This window comes from Erigeron canadensis, chromosome 2 (genome assembly GCF_010389155.1).
Source record: "Erigeron canadensis isolate Cc75 chromosome 2, C_canadensis_v1, whole genome shotgun sequence".
Lineage (NCBI taxonomy): Eukaryota > Viridiplantae > Streptophyta > Magnoliopsida > Asterales > Asteraceae > Erigeron > Erigeron canadensis.
The window spans coordinates 18,523,345-18,538,409 of NC_057762.1; the positions used below are offsets into that span (position 1 = coordinate 18,523,345).

At 35.2% G+C, this 15,065-nt stretch overlaps 1 protein-coding gene across 2 annotated transcripts in view; it reads right to left on the reverse strand.

The window, feature by feature from the left end:
• Positions 1-15,065, reverse strand: part of LOC122586775 (putative lipase C4A8.10) — a 54,929-nt gene that overhangs the window by 24,214 nt on the left and 15,650 nt on the right. The window contains exons 10-11 of one of the 2 annotated variants that reach the window (XM_043758761.1): positions 2,353-2,447; positions 2,086-2,268 (exon numbers count right to left, since the gene is read on the reverse strand). In XM_043758761.1, the coding sequence (XP_043614696.1) occupies positions 2,376-2,447 (72 nt within the window). In that variant the 3' untranslated portion in view covers positions 2,086-2,268; positions 2,353-2,375. Of the gene's footprint in view, positions 1-2,085; positions 2,269-2,352; positions 2,448-15,065 lie in introns of those variants that run through there. The other variant, XM_043758762.1, reaches the window with a different exon arrangement.

Here is a 15,065-nt window from a genome sequence, read left to right on the forward strand (position 1 = left end):
AGTGATTGATTAAGGGTGTGGGAGTAAGAATTAGAGAAGATTCTGTACATATAACAAGTTGAGGGGAACTAAAATGACAAATCATGTTCATACCAAATTTTCACTCATTTACAAGCCAAGATTCCGTACTTTACACAAAACCAAGCTTCCTCATTTTATACCAAGCTTCCGCATTTTACAATAAACCCAGGTCTTCGCTTCCACATTATGTTTAAGGACCCAACAAGTCAAAGTTTCAAGGTCACTCAACATTAAAGATCCTCAACATAAATGGCCCACCAAGTTTTAAAGATCGAAGACAGAAGCTGCATTTACAATTCAACACCAAGGGGAGGAATGTTAACTTTAAAATTAATGTTGTTGAATTGTAATTTTGTATGTGCGGAAGGGGTTTAGTGAAATTAGGCATTATGTATAAATACCCCTTCCACCCCCATTTGTCAAAGTAACGCTTTTCATATAACAATATCAATATCTGTTCAATTACCGGTTTTCTCGCTTCACACACACACAAACAAACTTTACACACACTAGATCTAAACTCACGATTCCACCATTTAACCTCAAATTTAAAGATTACAAGAACCAGAGCCTGAACTTGTAGTGATGTCGATTGTTATTGACGAGGTAAGACATGAGACTAAAGAGTATATGAAGTTGTTTAAGATTTTTGCTGAAATTACGAGTGAGAATGCAGAATGGACGGTAGATGAGAATCGTTTGAGTTTAGAATGACATTATAATCCAGATATTGATGAGGATAGAGATACCTTGCCTATAACTGAGAGAGGACGATTTGATGATCTGTATATCAAAAATTATTTTGATTTGAAGCAGCGTACATATACAGGAGATAATATTTGTTGGATTTTTTATTCAAGCAATGGGTAGATAATGATTAAGCATAGAACTTGACTTCAGACGAGATCCTTTGTCTTCCATTACTTGAAACATGCTTCCTTCTTTTGGAGTCAACAAACACCCAGCCGTCTTCGTATTTTTCTCTCTCTCCCATCTCCAAAATGGTATTTTTGGAAGTCGGTGGTTAAAGCGATCGAGTCAATTAAAGTAGCGGATAAGGGCTTGGATAAGGTGTTTAAAAGGATTTGTGGCAACGGCCAGGAGCTAAAATTCTGATTGGATGTTTGGATTGGTAAAGACACTTTTAGAGATAGGTTCCCTGATCTCTTTCGGCTCGAAAAGAACAAGAACTATAGGGTTGTTGACCGTTATGATGGTTCCTTAAATATGTTTTCATCGCTTTGGAATTGGAGAACACCACCTCGATCGGCTGAGGAGCCGAATGAGTTGCAGGACCTGAATGCTCTACTTATCGGAAAGAAGCTAATGGATACTAACGACAGATGGATATGGCAAGGAAAACATGGTACGGAGTTGACGGTCAAAGCTGAAAGAGGCCATGACAAGCTCCCGTGATTATAGTAACAGGTATGTGCTTCGATGGTCTAAATGGATACCATTAAAGGTTAACATTTTTATGTGGAGAGTTAGTTTGAATCGGATTCCTACATTAAAGGCTCTTAAAGATAGGAATTGTGTTTTTGGAGATGGACTTTGTATTCTATGTGGGGAGTATGAGGAATCAGTGGATCACCTTTTTTGTGGGTGTGAATTGGCTAATTTGGTTTGGATTTTCATTAGCTCGTGGTGTAAGGCTACACCGTTCTTTGTTTTTTCAACAAAAGATCTAATCAAGATCCATGAGAATGTTGGTCTTGGGAAGAAGGAAAAGAAGGTTCTGAAAGGGGTTATCATGGTCGCGTGTTGGTGTATTTGAAAGGCTAGGAATGAAGCGAGGTTCTCAAATGTCCAAGTCAATATCGAGAAAGTTGTACAAGACATAAAATCTTTGGCCTTTCTTTGGTATAGTAATAGAAAGAAAAATGTTAATATTACTTGGGATAGTTGGCGTAGATTCTTGATATAGTATTTGTACATAAACGTTGTATGTTGTTTGGTATCGCCACTTTGGCGGATACTTATTGAATGAATTTTACTTTTAAAAAAAAAGATAATGATTAAGCAAATATACATTCATGTCCAAAGATAAAATTAAGAATTAGCTAGCTAAAGTATTGCAAGTATTATTATAACCATTTTTAAGAACACCAAATAGTATTATAGCTGAAGCTGTCGGGCGATCATCCTACTTTATACGAGGATTGTATCACGAAGTTGTCTAATTACATATATGAGCTAATCTTAATTTATTTGCCTTTTTTGTATCTTGATAAATTATTTACAATCCTGCAAGGCAAATTATAGTAAACTTCTCAAAATTGGACTAATATTACATATAAGAGAGGCACATATATATATTAATTTATTTACCTTTTCACAATACATGTTCTTATCTACACCAAAAAATTGTCAACCATATGTTGTATGACGTCTGCACCATCAGAATTCATCCAGGGAGTATTTACCTGCACCCATTAATCATTAAGAAATGAAGGATCATTCAGAGTTTCAGATATGATGTAATGAATTAGCAGCTTTATAGTGCAATGTTTTTACATTATATGTTTTGTGCTGGATTAGATATATATGGTTCCAATTCCAGTAAATAAACTTTTTGTAGTTAGTTGTAATTGGGCTTTGAAAATACACCCCTGTTCCAAAATAATTCCCAATACCTTCACAGATGCGGCGGTTAAACAGTAATGATAATACAAAACATTGGGGGAGGAATTGACATGCGTGTGTGTAAATAAGAAGGAGAGAAAAAAGTGACCGTGTCTTAGATCTTGGTAGGTGTTTGTTTGATTGTGTTTAGAGATATAAAAATAAAGGTAATGTGTGAATTAAGGACAACATGTGGATATTGAAAAAAGTACTTAAATTACTTATAATTGAGTTTCAATATGTTTTATAAGGCTTTATAGATATAAGATTTCATACATAGCATTTTAACGTAGTTTTGGTTTTGACATCGACAGTAAATGCATGAGATTTAAGCCTCATAAGTCAATATAAAAGAAGTTTTACATAGAAATTTGACTTTTAAGGTGAACAAACAAAAACCAAAATAACGACCTTTTTGGTCTCAGTTCTAAGAAAGTTACACTTAGTGAGTTATGAAGGAAACTTTGATAAAGTATTATATTTTGTTTGGTTAATTGTGATCATTTGAAAAATAAAATTTTCGTGAAAACTAGAAAGTTGACAAAAACACACTATGATCTAAATTTATTACAATGTGTTTTTGATGAGTTTTTAGAATACATATTGTGTTAAGTTCATATCACAGTGTGTTTGAACAATTTTCTGATTTTCACGTGTTATCAAAAATCACATTGTGATTTAACAATGTATTTTTAGATTACACAATAAAAACACAATTAAAATATATTGTGTTAAATTCATATCACAGTGTGTTTTGCCCAGTTTTCTAGTTTTCATAGAAAATTTAGTTTTCAAATGAATATTTTCCATGTTTAGTTACACTATTTTGAGTTTCTAAAATTGAAAATTTTTAAATTTGAACTTTACGCTTTGAAGCTAGGCTATTCATGACACTTCCCTTCCCTTTGATTTGATATCAGTTAACTTGTCATTCTGGTATCCCAACGCGATTTTATGAACAAGAGTTGAATACAAACACAATACGAATACACATCTAAATATTTAACAAAAAGTGTTAACAATTAAAGGTCAAAGCTAACATAATTTGTGTTTTCAACGAAAAGTGTACGTTGGCAATTAAAGGCCAATTGAAATTTACCTTAAAAAAATAAAAAATAAAAAATTAAAGGCGAATCATTTGGTTACCTTAAAAAGAAAAATCACGTTGAAAGCACGTGAGTAATATCTCGAGGGTTTGAAAGTGGTGTTTGCGATTTTTAAATGAGTTCAATTAGCCAGGTTTAATTGTATCGCATACGCTACAAAAGAGAGTAAGCTATTACGGTGGACACATTAGCCACATTAATGATCTTGCATTTACATATGGTGCACAACGGGTGAGTTATTTTGAGAACCACTAAAAAAATGTGAGAACTAATGTCAGTCTTCCATTCATCAAGATCAAGAAGGGTATGATTGTCATTATGAAAAAATTCAAATCTCTTTTTTTCTCTCTCTTCTTATTAAATTAATAAAAATATCTAATTCATTAAAAATCTTTTATCTCACAAACCGTATATCATTAGACGGAAAAAAAAACATGGGTAATCTTGAAATTTCGTCCTTTTTTATTAGAGATGCAATTCAATATACTTTTGAAAACTTTTTAAATTTCGTTTTTTCCCCATCCCGTTCATCCTACACATGTGTAGGTTCATCTTACACATGTGTAAGGATAAATAAAAACCACTAAAAGGTTCATCTTACACATGTGTAGATTCATCCTACACATGTGTAAACATCAAAGAATAATAATTTACACATGTGTAAGATGAACGTGATAAAAAAAAACAAAACTTAAAAAGTCGTCAAAAGTATGTCGAATTGCATCTCTAATGAAACAGGACGAAATTCTAAGACTACCCATGCTCTTCTTTTCGTTTAACGATTTACGGTTTGTGAGATAAAAGTTTTTTAGTGAATTAGATAAAATTATATTAATTTAATAAAGTAAGAGAGAGAAAAAATAAAGAGAGTCATACAAAGGGTTTTTTGTTTTTAATCTAGTCCATTCATTTTATTTGATCCAAGGATGGAGGGGGTTATTGAGTTTTTTTTTTTAAGGGTTCTTAAATAACCCCTCCTCTAGTGCACAATTTCTTTTATTTCAAAACCAATAACGTCGCGCTTGCCTTCAGAGACATGTTGAATTAAATAGTAAGAAAAGATGATAGCGGTGATCTAGGTTAGAGGTTAACGGGATCCGTGGTTCAAAATATTGAAGCCTGTGAGTTTTTGATGCAAAAGTGAATGATATTTGTCTAAATTGAATTAGAAAGAAGAAACGTACATACAGTTCCATAAAGATTTTAAAAAGCTTTTTTGTCGAGGATTTTGAAACTCAAATACTTGCAATAAACATCTTACGCAAATTTAGAAAATCTGACTAATTGCAAAATGAATTTTTCACCCTTTATTACGTATTTATTGCTTTTTTTAGTTTTGTAATTATAATATCTATACTTTTGATTGACTTTTTTTTTTTCTTTTTAAGACATTCAGAACTTGAAATATTTAGATTACCCTTTAACTTAAAATATGTATCATCTCATGCTCCAAAGAATTCCCACCCTAAAAACTCTCCACATTCGCTCCAAGAACCCTAATCCCCTCCCTCTCTCCGGCAGCCATCCCCACCATCATCCCTCACGCACGCAATCACCACCATTAGAATTAGAAGGCTTTTTTCAATGACTTTTAATCAGATTTCGGTTCTCATCCATTTCTTCAAGAAGGGGGATCCAAATTTCTTATTTTTAGGATACATTAATTAGGTTTGATTTCTTAATAATTTTTCTTTGATTAATTATCAATGAATTCTTTGTTTTCAAATGATGTACAAATCATATCTAATACTCTTTTCTTTTTCTTTTTTTTTTTGCCGTTGATTATCTACCAATTCAATTCACATCAAACCTCATTATCTGAATTTTTACATTATTTATATATTTATTAAAGATTTGAAACTTCCACATTGCTATTTTATATATTAAGATGAAAATTTCTGTTGTGAAGAAAGATGTTAATCCATCATATCAGTTTCCAAAAAGCATGAGTTTTGATAGTCTAAGTCTAACCTCGATGGATTGGATTAAACAAAATTTAGGTATATTCTTGCGTTTTTTTTTGTTGATTCGGGGAAATTGTAATACTTGATTTTAGATGTATTTGATATCCTATGATACGGCTGCTTGGATAATTAAATAATATGAGAGAGTTAATTAAATTAAAAATATTGAATATTGAATGCTAGGATCTCAAAGGCAAGCTTCTAAGAGTAGAATATATAAAATACCGAGATCCCAAACGAAAACGACGTTCGGTGTTATATACAGCTGGGGAGTGTAAGAGCATAAAAAAATTTCCCGATATAATAATTACCAAAACGAGCTTTAAAGTAGGAACTTTGCAGGTTCGATTTATGCCTTGCTTAAAACTAAGATATGGCTTCTGATCATCCTTTAAAGCTTTAATTCTGAATGACTTTCTTTTACTTGAATCATGACATAAAGATAGAAAATGTTAATACAAACCTAAAGCTTTCAAAATGTTCCTATGGCAAAGTTTTTACTATTAGAGCATGGTACCTGCTCAATGCGGTGGTGATGACATTAGTTGCGATGTAGTGGCGTCGACCGATGGTGATGGCGTCGGCGTCAAATGGTGTAAGTAATTGATCCAAAGATATTTAATTTTTAGGGATAGTGAATATGTATGGAATGATTATGTAAGTTAATTAATTAAGGGTAAAATGGTAATTTCGCATGTTACTAAATTGTAAACTTTCAACATAGGGACATAATTTTTATATAATAGTATAGATGTGAGACATACATGTATCCAAGGGAGTATTAGTTTTATGTCTTATGATACATGATTTACATGCATCACTTCTAAATTTGATCAAGAAGCTCAAGATCCATGATATCAAGAGTGGCCCAGGGTGTGTTCAGCACGTTAGTTACAAAGAAAGCTAAACTTTATAAATCTTTGAGTTGTAATCTAACTGTTAATGATGTTTAAATTTGTAGCAGAATTCCTTGGGTTGATGAGAACCAGGTTCTTCTCTTGATTTCTATTTATACACAGGTATCGTGTTCGTCATGTATTTAGAGGTTGCAAATTTGATCTTTTGGTATATAAATGAGTTGATTTCAGCTATGTTATATCTCTAATGGGTCAAATGGGTTGAAACTCATCTAAAGTGGATGAATTCAGTGTCATAAAGTCAACAAGCTATTTAAGGGCTGGAGCATCGTTTTATATCATAATGATTTTGAATTATGAATTAAATATGTTATTCCTATTTATTTAGTTACATAAACTCTGGATCGTTGGGGATTTTAACCTCTTTATCTAGAGACAATTGAACTTAATAGCACCAAATAATGAGGTCAACTATGTTGCTCAGCCAACTCTTAAGTAGCCTGGTATGTTAATCATGAGTATGTGCTTATTTTGATGGATGTTAACTCCTATCATATAAGAGCAGATCAAGACGAGAATTGCATTTATTTAAATTTATATATTTAAGGTTTCTTAAATACATCTATTTTTCCAGTGATGTATAAGTGTTTGGTAACATTATTTGAAACTCTGTACTCTACATTTGAATTGTTTTAGTAAGATTATTCGCTGCATCACATGCGTAGTTCTACTATATACATACTATATCCATGTGTTTTGTTTGTATATACACACAACATAAAGGTACCGTCACATTTAACCACAACCTTTTCAGATTATCCACTGCATCGCGCGGGCACCCTTCTAGTTAGTTAAAGGTATATTATAATAAGGTTGACCAATTAATCGTTTTTATTTCTAAACGTGGACATTTAATCAATGTTTTCAAACCGGGCGGTTGGACCGATCGGTCCACAGTTCGACCAGATTTTGAAGTTTTCCGGTTCAAATGCCATCGGTCTGAACGGGATAAACCAGACAGAACCGGCGAAACCGAAAAGAATCGGAGGGGTTTGTTAAACCGGTTACTCTAGTGAATTTTTTCCGTATTTGTGTGTAATATATTGAGCTAAGAAGGTTGAAGAGAATTGCAGTTTGATATTAGCATGAGAATGGTAAGTTTAAAGTCGCCCAAGAAAGTAGTCACCGCTTGACCATCAGAATGTCTGCTTCTTCTTATCTTCGTCGTAATCCACCGGTAGTTTGTGGATAAGGGAAGGAAGGAGATTGGATGATGAAAGTCCCTATGCCACCGGATCAAACGAGATTAAGTAACTAATGTATAAGTGCGGAAATTCTTATACAAAATTAATCAACAACACGAACACGAATATGAATAAACTAGAACTGTATATTACTTCGGTAAATGCAATTACAAGTAAATACCATGTCCCAAAATACGAATTACAATGACTGAAAAGAACCAATATAATATCTCCGTTGGCTCTCATACCAATTGAAAGTCCCTATACCACCGGATCTACGAAATTAAGTATCTAATGTATAAGTGCGAAAAATCTTATACACTAGCAATCAACAACATGAACACGAATATGAATAAACTGGAACTGTATATTACTTCGGTAAATGCAATTACAAGTAAATACCAAGTCCCAAAATACAGTTCTACCTCGAGCTCAACCTCGACCTCGACCTCCTACTAGCTCGACCAACCTTCTGATATTTTGTGTTAGAAGGTTCGTGCACTATATATATATGTATCTTTTGTTGAAGTAAAATACTTTTGAGAATTTGCAACCTTGTTTACCTTTAGGTCTGAACTTGGCTGAATATTGAACACATAACTCTCTTGAGTTTAAGTTTGATTTCTGTTAAACGAGTTTTGGACTTGTAATCGTGATCAAGTTTGGATTCTAAACAATTACTTACCGATTTTTGAAGATCAAGTTTGGATTCTAAACTATTACTTACCGATTTTTGAAGAACTTGTAATCTTGCTGAACTTTTGGTCTGAGATTGTTTGAACTCTGAACTTGAAAATTCTCTTGGAGTTTTGGTTCAATTTCTGTAAACCAATCTTTGGATTTGAAAAACTTGGCAATTTTAGGTTCTTTGATTTCAAAAATGGATCAGAAGTTGTTAAGCCGATTAATGGAGATGGAACATGTTGTGGGTAAATCCACATCTCCTCCGAAACTGCTAAGGATTGAGGAATATCCATCATGGAAGACTCGTTTTGAAAACTATCTAAGATGGGCGGATGTTCGTATGCTGATTTGCATAAAGGATGGTTTTAGTCAAGCAACTGTAAGTTTTGCCGATGTCAAAGAAAAGGCCAAATGGATAACACTTTCTGATGATGACAAACGGATTTTCGAGGCCGAACACAAGGCATATGGTTGTACTACTATGTGTCTGCCAGAGGACATTCTACACACTTTTGAGCAAGAATTATACACTACGTCAAAGGAACTTTGGGATGCCTTACCTAATAGGTATGAAGGAGACGACATAGTGAAGAAGGGAAAACAAGAACTTCTGAAAGCTCAGCACTTGGTTTTCAAGGCGATGAAAAATGAGACACTTGATGAGTTGGTGAATAGGTATTACCATCTCATGATGGAGATGAGAAATCATACAGTGACTCTAACGAACGCCGAAAAGAATGAGAAATTCCTAGATGCCTTACGATCTCAATGGGATTTTTATTCGGTATTGATCAAACGTGACCCTACGTATGCTCAGATGACTCTTGATACGGTGATAGCGCATTTGAAGGGATTTGAGTTGAATATTAAGAAACGAGAAACTCAAACTGATGTCATGCAAAATCTGGAGATTTATCGAGTTAAGAAGCCAAATACGGTTGAACCATATGAGTCAAGAGCAAGTGCTTTCTTTTCAACTTCTGTTGAGCAAACTGAGATGTTAGGAGATGAGAATAGTTATTGATTCGTTGCTGCTTCAGCTGAGAAGAATCAAGTTTCATCAGATCAAGTTGGAGGTTCTCAAAGGACTCTAAAGACTATGCCTCTGAGTGTCAAATCCGCTGAAAGTCATGTTAGTTGTTGGCTGCTTTCATGACATCTTACGAGGCATTGATCTCTGGAAATCTGATAGACCCGGAGTTGGCTGATCTAGAGTATGAGCAATTGGATCCTGATGATCTTGAAGAGATGGATCTCAAATGGCAATTGGCTATGGTAGCTCGTAGAGCTAGAAGATTTATGGGACGTACTGGAAGAGACTTGACAAATGGAAAAGTAAAGTATGATAAATCTAAGGTTAAGTGCTATAATTGCAATTGATTCGGTCACTTTGCTAGAGAATGTCATCGACCAAAACAAGAGGCAACCACTAGTTTCTCGAAGCCAAATCTAATTGCTGGAAATCAAAATTTTGGGGCTTCTACTGGATCTAAAGCTTTGGCTGCGCAAGAAAAAGCTGAAAAGTTTGATTAGAGTACTTTTGTGGATGAATCGGGTAACTCAGCCAATGCTTTTATGGCTAAAATTGTTGATCATGTGGCATCAGCTGGCATCAGCCGAAGAAGAGGCACCTAAGTCAACAGAATCAGAATTTTATTGAAAGTACTAGTGAAAAGAATGGCGGAGGAGAAGTCTTTAAGCTGAATATTGTTGAAGGATTAAAGATTGAAGAAGCCATTGGCTATATGGCTCGAGTTTCTGCTCCAGAAGACCAAAAGGTACTTTTCAATTTTAACTTTATTGCTGATATCTGTGCCATGTATGTTAATTTGTCTAAAAGAAATGAGGGTTTGACTAGACTCAATGATGGATATGCTTTAGGAATGCAAGCTATTCATAATTTACAAGAGTTTCGAGAAAGAATTAAAGATTTCAAGTCAAAAATGAAAGAAGACGAAAAAGATCGTACTGTTTTGCGAGGAAGGTCAAATCATCGATCTGGCTATAACAACTTTTGAAAACAAAGTTAAAGAATTGAGCACAACCCAAAAAGAATTAGTTGAGGCAAATGCTTAAATTAGTGCTTTAAAACTTAAAATAGGTGATCTTCATTTGAAACAAAAGAGGATAGATGCTTTTGAACCATTATGTAACAAGAAAGGGAAGAATGGGTTGGGTTATGGTGAAGTAGAACCTCCTTTTAATGATAATTATTCTTTCTTCAAAACTGATGAAATAGAGTTGAATCCAGTTGAGCCTGATGATTTTTCTAAGATAGTTAGAACTACTGAACTTCCTGAGGTTCCTAATTCTGTGGAAGTTAAGTCTGATGAGTCAAAGTCAGTGGTTTTGGGTGAGACAATTCCAACAAGTGATAAGTCAATTGAAGATGATAAATTGTTCAAATCTCACTCAATCCCAAGTGAGATTCAAGAAACTGTGAAGATTTCGTTTTCAAAATTGGAAAAACCTAAAATGATTACTGTTTTTACTTTAAAAGGGAAGTCTCAAGTGCTTTCTGAAAAAGAATTTAGTTTGGATAGTTTTAATCCTGACAAAATTGATAAGGTATGGTGTGTTGAAGAAAACGAAGTTTTGTACTTAACTCCACCGTCAAAGTTACCTAGAAAGGTACATTTTGATGAAAGTAGTAACAAAGTTGCACATATTGAAATTCCTGAGACATCGAACTCTTCATCGTCTGGCTCAACTGATGGACTTAAGGTTACTAAAAAGAAACCGGTTGAGTAAATGATTTGTTTTAAGTGTCATGAAAAAGGACATGTTGCTAGTATTTGTCCTAACAAGAAAAGTAGTGACCCACCAGACCAGTCTATGACTGTTCCACCTTCTGCAAAAGTTGAATCCAAAAAGAAAATTGATGGGTTAACTAGTGGTTTGGTTAAAAATTTGAATCAAGGAGTCTTAATAAAAAAATCAACCGCAGGTTTATACTAAAGGTAATGTGTCAGTTGGAACTAGCACAAGGAGACCTATAACACCATTAAGGGGGAGAACTTCTCAACAAGTTCGTCCTCCAACAATGGTTCAGAATCGACCTCCCATACATCACTATGTGACAAGTGCCCCTTTGCCTCATCAAATTAGAAGTCAACTTAGTGATTTGAGAACTTTTACTAATTATGTCCTTGAATTGCGTATAGATACTGGTCCACCGTTACGAAGGTCGGTAAACCCTTCGGTTTGGAGGCCTTCGGGATTGAATACGCATTCTGTTACAAGATCTTCTGTACCGAGTCAATATGATGGGGAACTGAGGGAGATTATTGAAATGGAGGATGGTAGACACAAGACCATAGTGGCTTGGGTCCCCAATAAGAAGTGATCTTTTGTTTGAATGTGCAGGAACAGTTAAGGAGAGCTATCAGTTAGTGGTACGTAGATAGTGGCTGTTCTCGGCACATGACAGGGGAAAGGGGATTACTGTGTAAATTTGTAAAAGTTCAGGGTGGTCATGTGAATTTTGCTGGAGAAAATGGTGGAAGCATTACTGGGATAGGAAATGTTTCTAATGGCAAGATTACGTTAGAAAAAGTGAATTATGTTGAGCAACTCAATCACAATTTAATGAGCGTCTCTCATATTTGTGATAAAGGAAATGCAGTACATTTTAATGTGACTGAAGCTGTGGTACTCAAACCGGGATTTGTGATACCCGAAGATTGGATAGTTATGCGAGCACCACGGGTTAAAGATACTTACATCATGGATATGAGTGTTGATGATCCTGATATGGATGCTAAATGTTTGCTATCTAAAGCTTCTAGTCCGATTCAGTTCTTTGGCATCGTAGGGTGGCTCACTTGCATTATAGAAAAATGAACTATATTACAAGAAACGGTCTAGTGCAAGGTGTGCCATTGAAGAATTTTGTGTACGAGGATAAATGTGTTTTGTGTTTGAAAGGGAAGCAACATAAGAAGCCTCATATATTAAAGACAGTAAATGCTATTGAATCTTCGTTTGAACGTCTTCGTATGGATCTGCTTGGACCTATCCATGTGAAAAGTTTAGGTGGTAAACCTCATTGCTTGGTCGTGACAAATGATTATTCTCGTTATTCTTGGGTATTTTTCTTAGCTTTGAAAAGTGAGACGGTAGGTGTTTTTATCAACTTTTTCACTGAAGCTGAGAATGTGTATAATACGAGGATCAAGAGGATAAGAAGTGATGATGGTACAGAATTTAAGAATCATGCTATGGAAGTTTATTGCCTGAGTAAGGGAATTCAACATCAGTTTAGTGCACCGTACACACCACAACAGAATGGAGTTGCTGAGAGGAAGAATTGGACACTGATATATTTTAGGACGATGCTGGCATATTCAAAACTTCCTGCTATATTTTGGGGGGAGGCTGTGAATACTGCGTGTCATGTTTTAAATCGGGTTTTGACGGTTAAGCGTTTTAATAAGACTAGTTATGAACACCGTAAACCAAATTTAACAGGGTTTGAACCGTTTGGTGTCCCATGTACATTGTTGAAGACTAGAGATCAACCTAAGTTTGGTGAGAAAATTGACGAGGGATATTTTCTTGGTTATAAGTCTGGTTCACCGATTAAGCGAGCTTGGAACAAAAGAGTTCGCGAGGTTCAATGGGTTTTCGACATTGTTGTTTCGAGTTATAAACCTAAAGGTCATGATGGACACGAGACATTATTTGATTATGATGTTGTTTTTACCTCGCTTACTGTTTCTATGTCTGTGGATGCATGTTCTTCAGGAATTGATCCAAAGTGTCTTTTACAGAATGAAAATGATAGAGTTGTTCCAAGATCAAGCATACCGATTTTAGTGTCTGACTCTACTGAAAGTGGATCTCCTCAGCCGGTACATGATAGTTTGTCTTCTAGTGGGACGTCTGGACCTTCTGATGATGATGGAACTCCTTCATTTGAAGCTATGGAAAATGAAGATGAGTTCGAAGGTGAGGTTCCGTTTGAGACTTACGGGAATTATCGTGTGCATAAGGATTATCCTCTTTCCAACGTTATTGGGAGTTTGGAAGAAGGAATGCAAACTCGATCAAGTCTTACAAGACAAACTAGTTTGTATGCTGAGGTTAAGGATAAGGGAGATTTTAATGAATGCATGTATAGCTGTTTCATTTCACAAGTCGACCCGAAAAATGTTCAGATGGCTTTGAAAGACAATTCGTGGGCGGAAGTTATGCAAGAGGAGTTATCTCACTTTGAGAAGTTAGGCGTGTGCCATTTAGTTGATTTGCCTGACGGTCAATATCCGATAGGTACTAAATGGGTTTTTAAGTGTAAAAGAGATGATGGAGGAGTTGTAGTGAGAAATAAAGCAAGATTAGTTGTGAAAGGTTGTGCACAATTACCGGGGATCGATTATGATGAAGTGTTTGCACCGGTTGCTAGGTTGGAAGCAATTCGTTTGTTTTTAGCCTTTGCATCGAATAAGGGCTTAAAGGTTTTTCAACTTGACGTAAAGAGTGCTTTTCTTTATGGTGAAGTCCAAGAACAAGTGTATGTTGATCCACTGCCAGGGTTTGCTGATCCAGAATATCCGGATAGGCTTTATCGATTAGATAAGGCTTTGTATGGATTGCATCATGCACCTAGGGCTTGGTATGAAAGATTGTCAAAGCATCTTTTAGAGAATGGTTTTGAAAAAGGGCAGATTGATAGCACTTTATTCATTAAGCGGAAGAATAAGGATTTTCTGTTAGTTCAAGTATATGTCGATGATATCATTTTTGGTTTATCTGATGTTAGCATGTGCAAGGATTTTGAAAGGGTGATGAAAAGTGAGTTTGAGATGAGTGCAATGGGGGAATTAAGTTTTTTCTTGGGGTTGCAAGTTGATCAGAAAAAGGACGGCATTTTCATCCATTAGACGAAGTATGTGAATGATATCTTAGAAAGGTTCAAGATCACGGATGCAAAATCAATTGCTACTCCTATACCGGTCAATCATCAACTTGGAGCTGTTGTAGATAATGAGCCTGTTGATCCCACTCTTTATAGAGCAATGATAGGCTCTCTTATGTATCTAACGACTTCTCGCCCTGACATTATGTTTGCTGTTTGTATTTGTTCTCGATTTCAGGCCGATCCACGAGCATCTCACCTAGCAGCGGTGAAGCGAATCTTTCGTTACCTTAAAGGACGACCAAAACTGGGAATTTGGTATTCTTCGGAGGGTGATTTGGATTTTGTAGCTTATTCTGATGCTGACTAGGGAGGCTGTAATCTGACGAGAAAGTCTACTTCTGGAGGTTGTCAATTTTTAGGAGGAAGGATCGTGTCCTGGCAGTGCAAGAAGCAAACTTCGGTTGCTAATTCGACGTGTGAAGCTGAATATGTTGTTGCTGGCAATTGTTGTTCTCAGGTTCTCTGGATTCAACAGCAGTTGCGGGATTACGGTTTGAATTTCACTAATACTCCTATTATGGTTGATAATGAATCCACGATCTCAATCACCAATAACCCGATTAAGCATAGTAAGACTAAACATATTGAAATGAGACACCATTTTATTCGTAATTGTGCTGAAAAACGTTTGATTCATATGGTTA